Here is a 21122-nt window from a genome sequence, read left to right as displayed (position 1 = left end):
TCAGAAAGTGATCTATCAGAAAATCACTGATAAATAATATAAAAAGAAAGGAATGACTTTGGATTTTGGAGGAAAGAGTTTGGACTTACTGCTGGCAAGGCAAAGAACGAGATGCCCAGGAGGGCAAACCCTGCGGACAGCATCCGTCCTGTCCACGTCTTTGGTGTCTTGTCCCCATAACCAATGGTTGTCAGGGTGATCTGTGAAAACACATAACTAATTATTAGGTCCTGATGGATGCCTGTACCGAGGCTCTGGAAATTTAAATGAAAGAAATGTCAGTCTTGTGCGAAAATGCTGTAGGTCGATAAGAAACTTTAACTGTCAGTATTTTTGTGAATAGTGAGACTGATTTATGATTGGTCTCACAAACCTTATATTTTCAGTATTTACCTTTATTTTCCTTTGACTAGTTTAAAATGTATTTTGGTGTGCATAGCTGTATTGTATTTGCATGCTTTATTTCATGTTGCATATTGCTTGATTTTTTGCCACATTGAGTACTGATTTGAAATGAGGCCTTCGGGCAATGCAATCACATCTGAGTGATTAGACCTGTGTGGAGGCTTTACAGGAGTGACTCTGTATGGCCTTGGTTCTAAGTACACTGATGAAAGCCTGTGGCTAAAATGTTTATTCTGTCCTGGTAAAAAAGCACAGTGTGTTCTTGTTGTCCTTCATGTGTGCTGTCTAACTTAAAGACACTTATCTGTAAAGACACAATGAGAGGCCATTTTGATAATATTACACCTTTGATTGCATTGAACCAAAGAGAAGAATAAAATGTCCTGTGTGAATGAATTGTATATGTGTACTTGGTCGCAAACGTGCTTGCAACAAACTGCCACTTGCAGGACGAATAAAGTATTTTTGAATTGAATTGATGAAAGAAAGAGTTAATAAATGACATTTTAATACAAGAAGAAATAGATGTAATTGTGGTAATGATTTTTAGTGATGGCACATTAAAATATGACCACTAAATAGAGGCTTTCACATGTGTTTGGCAAAAGCCTGAAAATTAGCATTTAATGCCGTAATTCACAATGTAATGACAGGAGCAAATAAACCTGGCTGTGAACTGGAACTGCTCGCTAAACTCCTTGCTTGCCTTCAGTACTCCGTCTGTCTGAGTGTCTGTCTGACTCTTTATCTATTTATCTATCTCCCTGTTTTGGCAGACTGTTCAATCTGGATTACCTTTCATTCAGGCTCTGATTGCCAAGCACGACAAAGGCAGCTGAAGCCATTTGGTACCATTATGACATTTTGAGCCAGTATGAAAATGGTGGTTAATGGAGCTGTGCAGGGCTAATGTTTATGGAGGAGCTATCAAAGCTCAGAAGCAACAACAAACTGAATAGGAAAAGATGTTGGCAAGAACACCATTTGTCAGTGTCCACTGCAGGACACATTCATGTAAAGAGATAACTATATCCAGTGAAGATGTGTGAGGTCTGCTGCAAAGAACTGTAACTCTGACTTGTCCGGTTGCCCAAGAAACCTAGTCCAGCACAGACAGTGAAAAAAGCATCAATTTAAGAAATCCAAGCGATAGCTACAGATTATTGGAGGTGGACTGATGGGAATGAAAATATGTCTGGCATATGTAAAATACACCATTTCCATTATCAGCTTTTACAGAATGCTGGCAGCCAGAATGACAGATATTCCTTAAAACTCACCGTGCCCCACCACAAGGCATCAGCGTAGGTAGCAAACTCCTTGTTGAACTTGTTCTCCACAAGGTAGACGAGGAATGAAGAGAAGATGAGAACCAAGAAGCCAATGTACCAGGCGGTCACCAGTTCCTGCAGGCAGAGGTCAAAACTGGCATTCAGAGAGTAATCATAGGGGAAAAAAAGAGGATTTTGATAATGCACACCCACTTTGGCATATGAAAATACAATATAGATCAACCTTAATCGGCTTTTCTATGAACGTGGGGAACAAAAGTTCCTACAAAATAGAATGAGCGGGTGATAAAAGTGAAAGTTATGACCCTATATTGAATCTGTGTTTTACAGTAAATCCGCTTCAGTCACCTCAAATTATTTTCTAACACGAAGGTACAATCCTTTTGCTTTTAAAGTAGGCTGAGAGCTTTTCACATACAAAAGTTTTAGATAGATGGATAGATCGATACTTTATACACACACAGAGGAATATATTCCTTAATTGACAATATTACCATCAACACTGATTAGACATCCACATAAAATGTGGAAATTTCCCTTTAAGTTTATGGTAAAAGTAGGGTTAGTTGATTGCATGGACATTTCATTTGTTTTAGAGGTGTTTAGGAGAAGGTTTGACTTCTCACACCAATTTAGGAAGTAGAAGAAGTAGTAGTAGCAGTTGTAGTAGAACTGGCCCATGCTCCCCAACCCCCATAATGAAGTACCTATTAGGGAAAGCACTAGTGCAAGAGTCAGTGTGCAAAATAAACAATAAAGATGATAAACCACATCCCTGGGGGGAGCCTGTGCAAGTGATCATTTTGTCAGAGAGTGACATACCTACTCTGACTACTCTGCTAGATTCTACAGCTAAGAAAATCGACAATCCATGAAATCAAGTCAGCTTCAAGTGAAAATTCTGTAGTCAATATGTCTGCTAAAATACTGGGTTGAATAGAGTTAAAAGCAGATGAAAAGTCCACAAATAAAATATTAGCATGAGTCTTTGGTTTCTCAAGGTGAGTGTGCAATAAGTGCAATAGAGTCAAAATTGCATCTTATTGCAAATATAGATGATTCTACCTACAGTATTCTACCTATCAGTAAGATGATGTTGTCATGAGGAAATCACATTTAAATGGAACTCAGAGTAGTTTGAGGCAAAAACATGAAGTCATTAGTACTAACCAGATCAACAAAGCACAGTTGATCTCCCTGACCTACAGTAGATTTCTGCTACCCGGCCCAAACCCAACAGACCCCAGCAGAGTATCAGGTTTGAAGTTTTGTTGAGCCATTTGTTGTGTAAAGCTTAGAGCTCGGGCCAGGATCAAGTTTGTTTTTTTGTTTTTTTCAAATGTAATTTATGAAGAAATTTTTTTCTTTCTCACTCTGACTGTGCCAGCCAGTAGATCCACAATCCCCAGTGAGAAGATTGAAAGAGTAGCCAATATGCTGCATTAGCCTGGTGAGCTACCAGTAAGTAATGGATAAGATAAAGCAAAAATATAGCCCTAGGTCTCAAATTCTTTAGTTTTATTAGTGTTATTAAGTTTGTTTGTCAGGGCCCATGTACAAAAACATTCATCTCATACAGAGAAAAGGGATGCTTTGACCAGATTTAGCTACTGGCTACTTTCCATCTGCAGTCTCTTGGCAGGAAGACACAGGTCAGGTTCAGGTCTCAAACTTACCAGTAGGGTTCAGCTGGGTCGGGTCTTCAAAACAAATGTCCAGACAAGGTTTGAACTCTAACCTGACCACCAAACTACACTGCCTTACAACATAACATAAAAGAGCTGACAATCTACTGTCAAGACCCATAAATCTGTTATTGCTACTGCTGTAGCTGATGTTAACCACTGGCCACTGGCTTCCACTACACTGAAAATGGACAATGCACCTCAGTCTTCACCCATACATCACCCATATACTATCTACTCTGTCTGTCGCTCACTGCTGGTGGTGGCTACACTGATAGATGGATACACTGCAATTTAAAAAATGCACCATCTACCCCAGTTTTCATCCATACTGTATGCTATTCAATTCAAAGTGTCAGTCACCTCTATTGTATTGGGGTCAAGGCAGAAATGTCAGAAACAAAATCCAGAAACCTAAACAAATATAATCAAAACTATCTGCATTGAGTATGTATTTGTAATTTAGGTGAACCAACCCTTTTAGCTGATTCAGCTGTGTGTGTGTGATGACAATAATATCTGTTACTTCAGGCTGCATAATTAGTTGTTATGGGTTGTCAACTTTTCACCCAGAATACATTACAAACAATTAAGTTGAGAAACTTAATAGTGGCCAAAAGGAGACACAGGAGACAAGAGAGACCATACAAAAGATATCGTGACTAACACACACACATACACAGTCTTACAGTATTTGACCTTTTCATTTAGAGTTTAGTATTTTAACACAGTCATTCACTTTGAATATGTAGCTTTGATAGAAATTAAACAGAACAATGTGAGCAACAATGACATGTCCTGGCATCTCATACTGATCTAAGGCAGAGGTAAAAAGAGGTTGATAGACTTGCGTGGGTTGATGGAGGTGGAGCACAGAGAGAGGAGAATGAGTTGAGGTAAGGAATTACATAAAAGAGATGGAGAGTAAGAGCTGTGCTGCTTACTTTAACATTCAAAAGAAAGATATTTTTACCTACCTTTTACATACCTTTCTATATTAAATTGTATAATATTTCATTATGCTATGTAAATAATTTTATTGGACACTATTGTAAGACTGCCTTCATACAGTACATGAATCTGACCGGGCAACTGACATCTTCTTCACAGATACAAATTAATGACAGAAAAACATTTTTATTTTCATAGGAATCCAACAATAAAGCCTTTTTGATACATTTCAATACTCATGTTAAGATCTAATTATTAGTGTGCATGTAACCACATTATATCTGCAGAAAATGGTGGTGTAGTGAGTAAGAACATCACACTGGAAGTCACATTGAAACTCTTCCAGGGATGTTGTTCTTTAGTCAGGAAAACTGTGTGTATGTGTGTGTTGGCCATTAACCTTGCTGTGTGCGTAGACCACAGAGCCCAGCAGCTTCCAGGTGCCCCCTCTTCGGTCCATTCGCACCATGCGTAGGATCTGAAGGAAACGTAGGCTCCGCAGAACCGAGGTGGCAAAAATGTTGCCCTGGCTTCCCGCTGACACCACCGCCACCGACGCAATCAGCACTATGATGTCTGTAGGGCAGAGAGGAAAAACACACACAAGGGCTCACCAAAAGAAAAGGAGAAATTTGCAGTACCTACGTGTATTTTATTATGACTCAACCAAGGAAAAAAAAAAAAAAAATCAGCATCAGGTTGATAAATGTTTTAGAAATGTCTTTTAAAATTGAAATAATATTCTAGAACAAGACTTCCTTTAATAAATTAACCTGTTATTTCATTCTGTATTGCCCTTATTTCTTGCATCCTAAATGAACAATTCATTTTATTTATTACATACCATGAGAGAATTGTGACTTTTTGGTGAAATTTTTGTAACAACCAAATACTGGGAAATAACCATTTTGACAGCCAAGATAAAATAATACAAATACGATGAACATGCTTATATACATGAGAACAAAAAGAAACAGAAATTACTTGTCAGAGGAGCAGAAAAGTACAACCTAGAGGCAAATATATCATATTAATGATCCTAACTTGAAACTGGCCTTTTAAACAGACAGTCTGGATAGCTCATCCAAGCCTTGGGGTCAGAATATATGGAGCTGGCTTGATGTCTATCATGCTGCTGCAATAACAGCAACTCACTGCTGTCACCCCTCACTGTGGCAAATTATCCCAACAAAGGCTCCATATTGCTGGAGCTGACACAATCCGCCAAGGGCATCTTGTACAATAATGTACTGTGTACTCTTCCTATGTATACACACTATATGTATAAGGTGCCTGGCTACCACATCAATCTGCTGTGCAGACACAAACAGGACAGTGGGGGAGAAGTAATTGGGTAAAGCAGTGTTCCATAAGGATTTTTTCACACACGTATAATCATCATTGGGTTTCACATTTCTTTCTTTTCAATTCCCCATATGTACATACAGTATAAGTAACTGTATCACTGTATGTGCTGCAAATTGTGACAGACAGATACTCAAACATCAACAAACAAAGGCACAGAGGGTCACAGGCAGAGATATTCATACAGTACACACACACAGATTTGACTCTGTTCAGAGGAAGTTCACACAGAAACCACACTGAGCAAATGAATAACATCAAACCCACAAAGAACACAGACAACTAAAGAAACAAGCTCCTATGACTCAAGAAATAACATTTTTCCTCCTCTTTTCCCCTTCGCTCCTCTCGCAAACGGATCTTCTATTTCAGTGACGCGCGATGTGAAACCCAAACCTTAAGTAGTGTTATTTAGTTCACTGTGTGCAAGAGGTTTTTTCCCTCATGTATAAACGTCCCTCCCGCTCCTGTCCTTCCGCCGAACCCTATGTTTGAGAGAAAATGCTGACCAAGGTGTGGCTGATGGCTCCTGCTATAAAACCATGGACCAGTTGACCCGTAGTGGGGGAGAGGGAAAAGGGGAAAAGTCTGCAGCAGCACTATGAAAAATATATTAATAACACCCAGGGGATGAGAGTCTCCAGGGCACCCGCAGAGCTGCAGCAGCTTCACTCCCTTTGAAGGTGCAGAGAGAAAAATATGAGAGAAGTGAATGACAGAAGGATGAATGTGTGCGCGCACTTGTAGTATGAGTGTGTGTGATCGAGGTGTGCGCCCATGTGAGTAGAAGTGAACAGGCCGACAAGTCGTCAGTCAAAGGTTTTTCCATGATTATAAAACAAAACACCTCAGGTTTGTACAGGAAGTGAGACTGGAATATCTCATTGATGGACTTTTGGAATGCTGAAAATTTTAAATATTAAACTTCATAAACATCTGTCAAATAATGTTGGCTTTTAGTTTTGTTTTTTGTCAGTCTGTATCTGTGTTCATTGTGTGTCTTGGAGTAAGAGGAGTGATTTCATCCTACAGCGAGCATCAAATTACACCTCAAAAATGGACTAAATCAGTGCGGCAAATGCTGAGATACCCTGACTATTAGTCCCTTGTACGGGTCAAGCTAAAAACAAAACCCTCCAAATTTTCCATAATGCAGCTCAGTAGTCTTTTCATCAAACTGCAGTCAAACGGATTTTGCCAGGTGAAATTTACTAACATGCTGTGACAAATAGAAGGCAGGACAGGAAATAGATTGTGTGGGGAGAGTTGTAAGTGCAAACTGCAGGAGCAAGCATGTCTAACAGGCTAACAACAGCATTTCACAAGTTGTAAATCATCAGCTTGGGTTTTTTTTCTCAGATTTTACAACGCTCCGCCAGAGCCACAGAGAACGTTATACAACTGTTTATACAGGCTGAGCAGTACCTCTCATAACATGTAAACTAATATCCTTATGTAAAATTTGTGCATTTCAAAGTAAAGTGATTCAATTGGACTTTTTTTTAACCCTTGAATGATACTATAGGATCATTATCTCAATTTGATCAAATACCATATTGTATAATGTAGGCAGAGAATGAAATAAAAGAGATAAATCTGTTGGGAGCAAACTAACAATGATTTAACCATCTCATCTCTCCAGAAGCCAAATCAATGAATTTTCATTGCAGGTGCTGCACTGATTTCCCAAGCTGCCTCCCAACATACAGTTCCGTCATTTCTTTGGGCTGTTATATTCCAAATTGAGACAATCAACATTTGAAACAAACAAACAAACAAACAAATGATGAACTCAAGGTAATCATTTTACTTCCACATGGGATATACAGCAGATTGAAGATTAAACCCCTCATTTACAGCATAAAGTGACCTTCAGGCAAACTCTGAAGTGAAAGAGCCAACAGGGAAATCAGACAACATTGACAAACACACCTTCGGAGAACAAACCCCAATAAATAACGTGAACTGTGCGGCAGGAATCATTTGTTCAGGTTGGGAATCATTTGTTCTGGATGTGTTTCTTTCTCAGTCCTCAGGGAGTGTCTGTACTTAAGGATCTGGTCCTAACAGGTTTTAAATGACTCTAGTGGACAAATCACCTGCTTACACCACTTAGCTTAGCTATGGTAAAATTGGTTCCAGTCTAATTTATGAGTTCATTTTGGTAATTCCAGAAGCCATACACATACACAGATGTTTATGAAGTCATATATATATATATATATATATATATATATATATATATAGAGAGAGAGAGAGAGAGAGAGAGAGAGAGAGAGAGAGAGAGAGAGAGAGAGGAGAGAGAGAGAGAGAGAGAGAGAGTGTCTTAATATATATACAGTATATCTGTATATGAATGTTGAAATTTTGCATGCAAATTGATATTCTGAACACACCAAGAATTTTCACAGGAGCAGTAAACAACTTCCCTTGGCAAGCATTATTTTGGCACTAATGTGACTCCGTATATTTACAGCCAAGTTGTTTCTGTCTTTGATACCAAGTAACTGAGGATCCCCACTGCCACAAATAAACTGTTCAACATAATTTCTGGCATTATTATACAGCAAAAAGTGTGAACAAATTATAAATTGGATCTGTTTTACAGATTAGATTAGCTAAATGATGAAAATTTTGGCTACAATCATTTGTGCCAACACCAACACGAAAAGTTTAAAGTTTACTTTAAGGGTTCAGTATTCATTTCAGATATTTCACAGGTAAACCAGTAGAGTGACTCGTTCTGATTTATTATTTTTCAAAGGGAAGATCAATAGTATTAATATATAACAGAGTGATATAGGAAGATTACCAGTTAACATTACCAACATTACCAGTTAATCTGCTTCTATGTTCTGATGTGACAATGACTTAACAAGACAACATCAACTGATATAATACAATATAATAATATGATGAAAAATGTAATACTATGTGACAAAGAAAGCTTTCAACCACATCTCATGGTCTTCATCAGCATATGGAACTGGCTCAGATGTGTTCACGTGTCCTACATGTGAAACACCGGTTATCCAATAATCATCCAACCTCATCCCTTCACTGATGAAGATTATGAGATACAATTGAAAGTCTTGCCATGCTAGTAAGTGGACCATTAGTGGAGATTATTTTGTCACACATACTGATCACAGGTCAAAAATGAATTTATATGCTCAATGAATTATTCCTTAAAATTTGATTAAACATTGAAATCTACAAATAAATATAGAAATGATAAATAAATAAAATGAAACAAAATGAGGTCAACAATACTAGTTTTGTTTTTTCAAAGGAAAATGTAATAGCTTCAATCAAGCAATTGAAATGCCTTCATTTGCAGTAATGACTAAACTGATCTCTACAGAGACTGATTATTAGCAATATTGCCAAGCATCTTTTAATTTAACAAACATCAGTCTTTCTACCAGAGGAATTGGATTAATTGACGCCTTAATTATATGAATATTTCATAAATTTCAATCTGAACGGTCCATCAGAGGAATGAGGAATGTTAAATTGTCTGAGCGTTTAACTGCAGATTTTACTGCTCTCATGGTGTATTTACTAACTTATTGTTTTTAATACACCAGCCTCTTAATGTCCTGGAACCAGATCAGTCTGTCAGTCACAATCACACACTTCACTCCTCTATCTGCACTGTAAAAAATCATTAAGGCATGTCAAAACTTCTTTGTTAACAATTCTCTATTACACAGTGACTCCTAAATTAGGAGGAGTAGCAGCTGAGCAGTAATCTAAAAACAAACATTTTTCACAATTAATTTTCAGTTCAATTCAACTTGACATAATACTTAGATACAACAAAATGCTGTAGCTGTGATTTTACAAACAACTCCCATAATCCCCTTCTTATCTGCACAGAAAATTTTAATACATAACACAGTGCATGCAGAAGTGAGAACACAGAGGTGATAAGTCATACACCTAATCTATTAATTAGTTGTATCTGTTAATGCCACAAATGCATGATGGGGCTGATTGTCATGCGTGCCTGCATCACCTCCATCTGTCTCTCTACTGTTCAGGTCCTCTGAGTTCAACTCAACTTCTCTTTCAATTTCTTACTTGATCCCATCATCTCTCTCATTTTCTCACACTCTCTGTCACACTCTGTCTCCCTGCCTCTCTCTCTCTCTCTTACATTATTTGCGCCTTTCTGTTTTGCTCACATTCCCTCAGTGCTCACCACAACAGTGGCTACTATGTGTGATGATGGGAGCTCACAGCACCCTGCGTGACCGCTAAGCCCTGCTCTCCTTCCCTCGAGCACCCAAACCTTCCAAGAAGGAGCAGAGAGACCCATGTCTAAACAGTGGAAAGAATAAAAGGCAGTAAATGCAACCTCATTACGTAAATGCTCTCTCCTCTTAGGAGCTCTGACCACAACTGAAAATGACACGAGCAAACTATGGTCAATAGCGTGCTGTGGAGCCATGCTTGCGCCTAACATCAAATTGTGTTCACAGAGAAGACAACTGTGTTCACCAGAGGGCAAATAGAAGGCAACTGAAATATGAAACAAGTGTCAAAACAATGAAGGAGAGGAAATGGTGCTACTGCTGGAGTGTTTGCGGGGGAGAATGGTCAAGTGTCTGATTCCAAAAGAGTGATTCAACAAACAGGTGTGCTCCAACAACTCACCTATGACACAGAAAGGCTTTCTGGCGAAGCGAAGTCGACCCTGCCATCCTCTGTAACGACAGCAGCATCCCGCCGACCAGATGCGGATGATGTATTCCAGCCCAAACACCACTATCATGACAAACTCCTGCAGGGAGTTCAAGCAGGTCAGTGACAGAGACAATGCGTTAATGATAATAACAGAATGTGGTTTCACAGGCATTATGTGAATCATTGCTTGTCAGTGTAGATTACAAATACATCATTATATATTATTGTACATCATTAATGGAATGTTTTTGTCATTAAAATGGATGTCAGGATCTGTTAATGCACGCACACTGATTCAGGTTCCATTAGATAACAAAACTGATGAAATTAGTGCAGTGCCATTTGTGAAATATTATTTACTGCTGCAAGGACAACCATGCGCAGTAAATGCTCGACTGTACAACAAAATGACCTCTCCTTTCAGTTAGAGGCTTTTAAAAAACATATGTTGAGTCACACTAAGAGTCTTTTCAAAGGCATTTTTCTTTCATGTGCACTGGGAGTTCTCTGTCTTTCCAGCAACCTCATTTAGTGTTATTAGTACTTAAAGCAAGTAAAATTCCCACCATCAAGGCAAGCACTTAAACAAATGAGTCACTGTCGAATGGATGACCTGACCCTGTCACACCCAAACTTTGGTGTCATTAGTGTATTGTATTCTAACTAGCTTAGTGTGTGTTTTCAATTTGTAACTCATCAGCATTTTTGTAGGTTCATCACACCCAATGTGATAGGAACGCACAACAGTCTCAATCACAGCAACACACTCAACCTGCCATCAGACCAGAGGCCCCTGACCTATAGAACTTTACACCTGTCCTCCAAATTGTTATTGGAATGAGACTTCATGGATTGTGTTGTCCATGAATCATAAATGTGTCATGGACTCATGGTTTGGACTCTGTGTTTTTTTGTTCTTTTGGTTTTCCGTGTTACACTTCCGTTGTCCAGTCTTTTTTGTCATTTGGGTTTGCTCATTCATGTTATTGAGTTGTATCTTTGAAAGACTGTATTAGATTATTGGTTAGCTTGTAGTGCTGTGTACCTAGGCTTATTTATTTGGAGACAGTTTGATTTATGCTGAGTTATTATTAAATGGTGTTGTGTTTTCTGGGGTTTGGTTTGCTCTGTGTTTCCTTTGTATGTTCCTTCACTCCTCCTGTGTTCATAAACTCCTCCTCTCACTGGCAGGTGAGAGGAGGAGACAGTCCAATAGTGGTGTGGAGGCACTACAAGAGGATAGTGTGATCCACAGTGTCAAATGCAACACTCAAGTAAAGGAGAATCAGGAGAACCTGCATCAGCTGCCATTAGCAGGTCATTCACAACCCTGAACAGAGCTGTTTCAGTGCTGTATGCTGAACGAAAACTTAACTGAAATTTTTCAGATAGGTTGTTGTGTTTAAGGTGGTCCTGAAGCTCAGAAGCAACCACGTTCTCCAACACTTTGGGTGGTAAAGGGAGGTTGGAGGTAGGTTTGTAGCTTGCAAGAACTTCTGGGTCCAGGGTGGGCTTCTTGAGGAGGGGGCAGATGACTACAACCTTGGGGGCAGATGGAACACTGCCGGTTTGAAGGGAGAGGTTGACAGTTTGGGTGATCAGGAGCCTGAAGATGACTATGGCTTCAGGAGATGATTCATGGTGGAAAAAAGATGCCTAGGGTTGCCAGGATTGTTATTAATTACATCAGAGTAGAACTGTGACTGAGCATCTTTAAGGGACTTTGAAAAGTCCTTTGATGTTCACAGAAGGCTAGTTTATGGACAGCGAGCCCTGAGCATTTTAAGTGTCGTTCCAGGACATGCCCAGCTGTTTTTATTTTTCACAGGTCATACATGAACCAGGGAGCAGAGTGTGAAAAATTGACCTCACATGTCTTGACAGGGGCATGAAGATCAAAGACACTGCTCAGAGATGTATTGCAGAATCCCACTAGTTCATCCACTGATGCAGAAGCGGGGCAGGATATGTGCTGGAGCTCCATAGTCTTGATGGCTTTTCCAGTTCCGAGAAAGCATTTGACGCTTAGGGTTAGTAGGGGGTGACAGGAATGTCAAATCCATAGACCTGTAGGTTATTGATGGGGGCGGAGTCAGTGATGACCAGGTCAAGTGTGTGCCCCCTGGTGTGAGTAGGGACATCAACATGCTACTTCAGGCCAAGACACTCTGACAGGAGGGGTTGTTGATGTGTATATTCATATCACCAACAATGACAATGTTGGTTGGCACAGAGCAGAGTGACGTGAGGAGGTTGTGTATCTCAGCGAGGAATGATGAGTTTGGTTTGGGGGGGCGGTAGATGAGAAGTACTGTCATGGAGTGTGGAGGCTTACATTTTAGAGCAAGGCATTCAATAGAAGAAAGATCAGGCATTGGAAGACAGTTTCAATTCAGCCCGGTGTATGATTGCTAAACCAGAGCTTTGGGCTTTTTCCATGTACCTACAGTCAGGAGTGCAGGCCTCATTAAGGACAGAGTAGTCTCCTGGTTTATGCCAGGTTTCTGTTAGGTACATGAAATCAAGCCCCTTGTCCAAGATGTGGTCATGTATGAGGAGGGATTTATCAGTGAGAGATGATGTATTGCATAGCTCCATGGTAGCAGGAGACAGAGCTGAGAAAGGAAGTCTGTAAACTCTGCAGTACACTGTGATCCACTCCTTATTTTGCATCTTGCCTGGTATAGGTTAGTCTCGCGATGTTTCCATCGATAATGCCCAAGTTTGTTTTGCTTCTGTATTCTACACTGAAACTTCTATGGATGTAATGAGGTCTTTTTCTTAAAATTCCAAACTCTTGGCAGTGGGTTAAAAACCCCTTTTCGGGTGTAATTAGGAAACTGCGTACATTTTGTAGCTGTGTGGTGGTGTAGGACATATAATTAAAGCAGTTGTGTCATTTGGGCAGCATTGCAGTGTTGGTAACAGCCAAAGTAACAGTCACACAGTGGAGATCATTACAACAAACATGAGGGGAGCTCCAGTTGAAGAAAAACCCCAGTTACTAGAGTCCGTCAGTGACAGTGCAGCTCTGGGTGATTTCAACACTGATAAAGAGTGCAGGGGAGCCGGATGGGTCTTTGTGGTACACCTGAGCCGGCAGGCTAGAAGAAGAGATAGCCGCTGTCCTCTGGAGAAAAGGGATCCCAGTAGAGCGGGTAGAAAGCACTGTATGTTGAATAATGCAAAAATCCAATCCCAGTAGAGAAGATAGGCAGTAATTTAGTTAATCCAAAGTCTACCAGTTCGATAGAATGTATTTCAACTCAGGGAGTGATCATAACATGCAGACAGAAAACAGAAAAACAGAAAAAGCTTGAGCTAAATGCAGGAAGGCCACTGATCACACAAGCAGTGAAGTTCACAGTCAATTGTCTATTTAGCAAAGAGGAGTGGCAGCCAGTATACGCCAGCGTTCCCTCGTAATGCAGAGTAGCCTCTCTCCCACCGCAACACAAGCACCAAAACAAATCTTGTATTTTTGTTGCCGTGGTGATATTTTAGGGACTGTGGAGGAAGTCTTTCACATACTGATAGTAGTATTTTCAGAGTTACTATATTTCAATTTTACAACCTTTACTCTCTGTCGCAGTTTTGTTCCTGACTATGGATATTGCTTTAAAAAATGATTTCACATAAAATATAATTGAACAGGTAACTGCTTATGTAATATGTGAAAAAAGACATTCTTTTTGGTCAAAATGTTTGAATGGGGTAGAGATTAACTGTGGGGGACAGAATGCACAACCTCTTGTCTTGGTCAGATACAAATGCAAATACAAATCGAGAAAAAATATTAAGTTCTTTTTTTTCTCCAGTTTCTTACCAGAATGAGCAGACAGTAAGAGGAGAAGTCCTGATGAGCCGGAATGGTTGAGAACACAGAGAGGACCAGACAGCTGAAGACCAAGATGAAACTAAACAGAAAAACAAAGGAGAGAATCATAAATACAACATAGATGTAAAGTGAACACATTGACCAGAGGATCAAATTCATAACTTCCAAAACACAATTTTCAATGTTGATTATAGAAATGTACACTAAAGTGGAATTGTCCTCTGGATTTTCCTATATGACAAACTCTTGAACCCCTTCTGGCGCTGAAGGAAGAAGCAGTGCACGAACAATCTGGCAGCACAATCACAGAACTTATTTCCTCTCTGCAGTGAACCATGAGCCTAACTATTATTCAATTTCCTGAGATATCAAGTTAATCATGCTTGTTTGTGCAACATGATTTGCAAGAAACAAGCAGTGAAACTGCGGCTATTGGAAAACAAGCAACATCCGACCATTTCCACACTCTGACTGTCGCTCCCTTGGCCAGGAAACCATAGCCTTCCATCTTCATAAGCATAACATGTTGTTTTTTTTTCCATCACATAAATCTTCCAAAACCACATCATTGTCTGAAATAACGAGCGCAGGGTTTAGAGTTACGGTGGCTCTTGATGCTAAACGGTGAGAGCACATCTGTGTTTTATCATCTCAGATCTCCTCTTAAGCCTGCCGGAGAAAGGCTGGTCAACATGCTGTGTGTGTACTTTATTTCTAACTGTTGTCCAAGTGGAGGTTCAGTTGAGCAGACATGGCTTTTTTTCAGCCATGTCCTGCGTTATGTTTTTACAGTTACACATTAATAATTCATACTGCAGACCTTTAGACAAGCACTAACCTTTAGGCCTCTACATTTGTGAAACACTTTTACCTCAAAAGCTGACTTCAATCTCAGGCCTCTTATTTCATGACAGTGTGGGCTGATGATATGTGCTGGAAGAAAGGTGCAAAGCTAAAAGTAGCAAGACTGAAATAACAAGCTGCATGGTGGGTAATTCTACCAGCCATCTCTGCTACTGATAACATTTATCTCATCACAATTTAACTATGAACTGTAACTGTTTATCTGTAAAAATTCAGTTCACCAATGAGATCCATCGGACAAATATTTACCTCCAGCTCCCGAAAGAAAAGGAAAAACATTTGCTCCATCAATATAAAGGAAATGTGTCCAATACATCAACTTAATTCTTCATTGTGGCTTATTCCAATTCAAATTCCATGTCCATATATATATATATATATATATATATATATATATATATATATATATATATATATATATATATATATATATATATATATATATATATATATATATATATATATATATATATATATGTATATGGAGCCTAAATGTGAAACTTGATTTAATTGTACCAAATGTATTTCATGAAAGTACAGAAACATAAAAAACATAAATTAAAATTAAAAAAATGAAAACCCATTAAAATCTAATGCACTGGTTTACTTCATTTAAAGGCCTGTATAATAATAATAACAATAATAATATCCCTATATCAACTTAAAACATATCTGGTTCATGATCTTAACATACTTGGATTCTTGTATGTGATTTCTGTATTCACTATAATATTTTATTGTATTGGCATTGTCAGCCATTACCACCAGTTTACTGCTGTGAAACTCAAGTCCTTAAATCCAGGTTTCTTAGTCAGTGCAATGATATGAAAACAACTCATAATTATTTCTTAACCATTCATGTTTTTGATGAATACAAAACTGCCAAATATACATTTCTGGCTGCAGACATGTCATTACTGGCCATCTAGTTTGTCCATCTCCACAGCTGTATTGAAGTAAAGACTGGGGACTGTTACTATCGGCCCCTTGGTGCAAAATTGACCCCAGATTATCGCAGAGTTGAAAGGAAGTCTTTCAATCTTGAAAATCGGGGGCTATCAGGATTATGTCCAGCGTATGAATGGCGCCTGTGTGAAAATGGTGGGTGTGCAGAGTGGGTCACTGTCCCGTAGCCCACAGTACAGAACAGGACTGTGCTGTTCTGACCCCTGTTGGGCCCTTGCTGACATTCAGAGAGCCAAAACTGAGGTCAAAATTTTCCACAGCCACAAGAATGGTTATGTCATTATTTCTTGACCCATATGCCCTCCTTCTGCTCTGTCACAGGGTGAAAAGAGCGGCTGGAGGTTCCATGAAATTAAAGTTTCAAACGTTTGAGGTTTGCTCTGTTGACATTTTCAAAGATTCGAATAATGTGATTTTGACTGGTGGAAAATATCTAGTGACAGGCATTGTGGTGCTGTCAGCTGAAAAGCAAACTCCTTGTCACTGGCACACCTACGCGTCTCACACTTACAAGGTTGTCAGACCAAAAATTACAGAGTGACAATCAACTCCCTTCATCCATAGTCTAACTCGTGTTTCCAGTTTTGATATATTTACTTTAAAAGGGGGTAGAGAGCTACTTAAAAGCACCCTGACAGAATCATTAAGCACTCAGCGAAGTTCACTAATTAATCCCACAAACTAGTGTTCTCAGCTGGCCTTGGTCCTCGTGTGTCACGATGCCCTGCGCTCGCAGGCAGCTGAATTAATCTGGAGTGTCTCGCTCCACACTTCCAGCAGAGTGATTGCTCTTAACCTTCCAAACAGCAGCGGCTGAAAATTAAGCTGGCTTACTCTCAGAAATATGCAGACACACATACACTCACAACCACAAACACACCCTCGCAATTACAAAACAGAGACATCTGTCCTTCCACCCACTCACCCAATCACCTCTTTCAAATGCATCCTCCACCCCTCTTCCATGCACATAAACAGAAAGAGACCCAGCTCCACTCAACAAGTGGTATGTGCTGTTCTCATTTGCATAATTTAATTGATTTGTTCGGAAAATGAGTAACAAGACTAATGACTAATGTCCACACACTGCAACAGTGCATTATACCCTATCATCCGTCATTATTCTGAATCACCTTTGTGATCCCCTTTGTTATCTGTGCAAGATATGGATTTGGAGTTTTGGGTGAAGGACTTGATCTAAGGTATATAATGCAGCAGGCGAAGAGCAATGCAACCTTGATAACCACAGACTGACTGAGAATGAAACATGCAAAGAATCATTACTCTGAAATCAAAAAGGCTTCTCTGATGAGTCCTTGTCATATGTTAATTTGATCACAGTATGCTAACAGACTAATGTTGCCGTAATGCTCAGATCTGATTGGATTTTCAAACATCAGATGGTCCCAGAAGAAGCTCTCACTCACGACATGAGATATGTCCTGTGATGCTGTCCATGGTCCTGAAGCCAAATTCTGCTCCTGCCTGTTGATTGAACTAGTAGGTTGCTGAATCATCAAAATTTTGTTTGCCAGTGGACCATCGTGGTATTTGACTTGACTTAGATATTTATTTTTCTCCGTCAGTATCTCATAACTGCCTTTTCCAACTGATTCTATCCTATTACTGTGACAGTTAAACTGAACCTTGTCTCAGTCCCAAACTACATACTAATATTGTTCAGCATGTAATTATTTACCAGTTGGTAAACCAGAAATGAATGTACTTTATCATGTTGTACAAATAGGAAATAACATAAAAAGTGTGCCAACAGACACCAACTCACTATGGAAAACGACAGCCAATTAAAGGACCAGTGTGTAGGATTAATGGCATCTAGCGATGAAGTTGCACATTGCAACCAACTGAATACACCTTCCCTTCCAAGTATGTAGGTAAACCTACAGTGGCTGCAAAACTTGTGAAAAATGTGAAAGGTCCTCTCTAGAGCCACTGTTTGGTTTGTCTGTTCTGGGCTACTGTAGAAACATGGTGGTGAAACATGGTGGCCTCTGTGAAAGAGGACCTGCTCTCTATGTAATTATTATCTATTCTTTTAGGTGATTATACACTTATTAAAACATACATATGAATATTATATTCCAATTCTGCCAAGTCCATTCTGCTAGATGCCACCAAATTCTACACACTGCACCTTTAAGTAAACAACAAGGAAGCACAATTTTCCAAAGATTTAATACTTTTTTTTTCTTTTGAGAGATGTTCCTGGAGCTGTTTCATCCCTGACCACAATTTTTTTTGTCATTTTTTTCAAACTATGCTATGCTGTCCATCAAAAAACCACACACTCAATTATTTTTCCAGTTAATCAGTTAAAAGGGCGCTCCATCAATTTTAAACATAATGTTGGTTGGTACTACTCAGCCTGTGAAAACAGTTATATAATATCTTCTGTAGCTCTAGAGGACGCTTTCTAAAGCCTGAAAAAATAACCCTAATGATGGCATCACGTAATGATGTAATTAGGGATATTGTGGCTTGTGCTATGAGACTTCAAATTCTGAACAGAAAGCCTGTGTTACACACTGGAGACGAGAGTTTAACAAACATAAGCATTTACAGGGCAGGAAAGGTGTAACAAATTATGCAGTCGAGTTACATTATGGGAATTTTAAGATCAACAATTTTTGGCTGTTCCAACTTTATGGAGGTGCAATGCTAAACCCATTTAATTGTTTAACTGTTTAGTATATGAAAAGCTAAAAATACATTTTAAAATGCCTCAAAAATTTGCATATCCTAGAGTGATGTCTCCAAATGACTTGTTTCATCCAACCAACAGTCTGAAACCAGTGACACTTTGGTAAGTTTGCTTGATGAATGACTTCAACAATACTGATTATCAAAACTGTTCTCTACAAATGTTCTGTTGTTTTTACTAATTGATTACTCAACTAATTGTTTCAGCACAAATTAACTCACTCCATAATTCAAACTGGGTTATAATTAGTATGTAGTATGGAATTTAGATACTGGAAACAGGTCAGAGTTCACAGCCTGTTGAGGTGGTTAGTGGACTCGCATGCTTTGGCAGAAGATACCTTTCTCAAATACCATAGCTTGAGTTGCAGACAGTAAAAATCATTTTCTGCTTTTTCACTTTACCTCTCAAATAAAGCCGGGCCGGTGACCAGGAGAAGAGTGTGTCACGTTAACGTCAGCTCTGTGTTATCCTTAGTGACTTTATGAGGAGATGCAGACCACAAAGTGAAACCTAAACCCCAATAAAAGACCTGTTCGGGGTCATAAAAATATTCGTGTCTGTTGGCCTTTCTGATGTCTGTCTTGTTAGTACATATGCTGTGCGTGACTGCTATTGTTTACATGGCCACAAACTGTATCCATTCTATTATTAGATTAACACCTTTTACAATCTTTGTTTTAGCTTAGGTTTCATGTCTGAAGCCACTGGACTTAAAATGACTCTATATATTAAGCAACATGGCCATGAGATGTCATCACTACAGTAGGTCCAAAAAGCTGGCACAACTCAGAGTGAAACATCATCTATAAAAACGTCATCACCAGTGGTCTCAACATAACTAACCACAGTAGTCTGTCTGCCTCCTTTTATGGGGACTGTGAACCAAGGCCATGACCTTATGACCTTCGACCTTCCCTTTGAGGTCATGTGCTTACATTCTTCCACACAGACATGCATTGCATGTCTCAAAGCATTCTTTACATTTGCCCTAACAAAGTGTCAGTCTATTCCAACAGCGACAGGCCTTCTCAGTGTACTCAGCACATTTCAAAAGGCGTAAATGGGGGAGGAGTAGATTTAAGGAACGAAATACTGCAATTACATTCCCTGTCTTTGCACTCTTTCAGCACGGTCACACACACATGCACAAACACTAAATCTGCAAGACAGCATGTGTGTACATGTGCTTTTTCAGCCACTATGTGTGTGACAGTGAGCTGGGGGAAATGAGTGTGAAGCTCAGAAGACGTTGCTACAAGACCTGAAGATGACAGAACAGTTTCCATAATGCACCTGGGCCCTTTGAAAGGCTGAGCTAGGGATGCACACTGTATTTTATCAAGCAGCAGCAGGGAGGGGGGGAACATTGTGTCTCTCCCTCCCCATTACTCTGATGTTATGCACCTCAGTCTCCAAGAGGCATTGAAAGAGAGAGCAGAATGAGCAGAATGTGTTCGGGAGATTAGATGAGTGTAAATGAACTTGCGACGTTGGCTCAAAAAGAGACGGGGAGCGAGGATTTTCATGACATCTGGCTATTGATACAGTGATGCATTTAGGAGGAGCCCTGTGTGTTCATTTGTTAGTGTGTGAGGTTTTTTTGCTGTGCACAGTGCTTAGAAGAATGACACTTTGATAACACAGGCAAGAGATAGCACTGTGAAAATAATGCACACAGAGTCAGATCCACATACATCCATCCAATGTGGCATCATTAAGAATAACAAACACATAGACTCTGACATATTTCCAATCTAAATATAAAAAAAGTCTCAATATAATGTGGTCCAGGGCTGTCGTGCTGTTTATGTTTGGGTAAAGGAAAAATTACAGGTTTGGAGCAGATCACAAAGTCAACAGATGACATCCATATTGTATCTGGCTGCTGCAAGAATGTTTTGGTGTGGTTGATACTTTGTGGACAAAGTGCTTCCTTTTTACGTCATTAAATTCAATTTTTTGTGTGTGCACGCAGGCTGGACACATGTTACTGTGTATGTTTTGAGTATAATTAGGCAAAGGGTGGGTATTTCCATTATATCCTCGATACTTGCCAATTGCTGCTCAGCTGTGTGTAGCTCTGGCATCCACTGACATGTTCTGACGTCACTGGATGGAGGAGGGACTGCAGGGAGAGTTTGGCTGTAAAGTTTAATTTGCTGCTCTCTGTTTGGGGGCATCAGCTACACTTCAGTCATCCATACTATTTCCTAGTATAGCTTCACAAACAGTAGGCTTTATAGATTACTTCACACTGAGGCTAGAAGGCAAGCAGCCACTATGTCCAGCAGCAGCAGCAGCAGCAGCAGCAGCAGCAGCATGGATCAGTGGAGTGCAGA

At 39.5% G+C, this 21122-nt stretch overlaps 1 protein-coding gene across 2 annotated transcripts in view; it reads right to left on the bottom strand.

Annotated features, from left to right (window-relative positions):
• Positions 1 to 21122, bottom strand: part of kcnq5b (potassium voltage-gated channel, KQT-like subfamily, member 5b) — a 120139-nt gene that overhangs the window by 21362 nt on the left and 77655 nt on the right. For both annotated transcript variants that reach the window (XM_044346542.1, XM_044346543.1), the window contains exons 2-6: positions 14217 to 14307; positions 10361 to 10487; positions 4734 to 4909; positions 1686 to 1811; positions 90 to 200 (exon numbers count right to left, since the gene is read on the bottom strand). In XM_044346542.1, the coding sequence (XP_044202477.1) occupies positions 90 to 200; positions 1686 to 1811; positions 4734 to 4909; positions 10361 to 10487; positions 14217 to 14307 (631 nt within the window). The remainder of the gene's footprint in view (positions 1 to 89; positions 201 to 1685; positions 1812 to 4733; positions 4910 to 10360; positions 10488 to 14216; positions 14308 to 21122) is intronic.

This window comes from Thunnus albacares, chromosome 3, assembly GCF_914725855.1.
Source record: "Thunnus albacares chromosome 3, fThuAlb1.1, whole genome shotgun sequence".
Lineage (NCBI taxonomy): Eukaryota > Metazoa > Chordata > Actinopteri > Scombriformes > Scombridae > Thunnus > Thunnus albacares.
The sequence above is the reverse complement of the archived record's forward strand: the minus strand, read 5'-3'. Positions and strand labels throughout refer to the sequence as shown.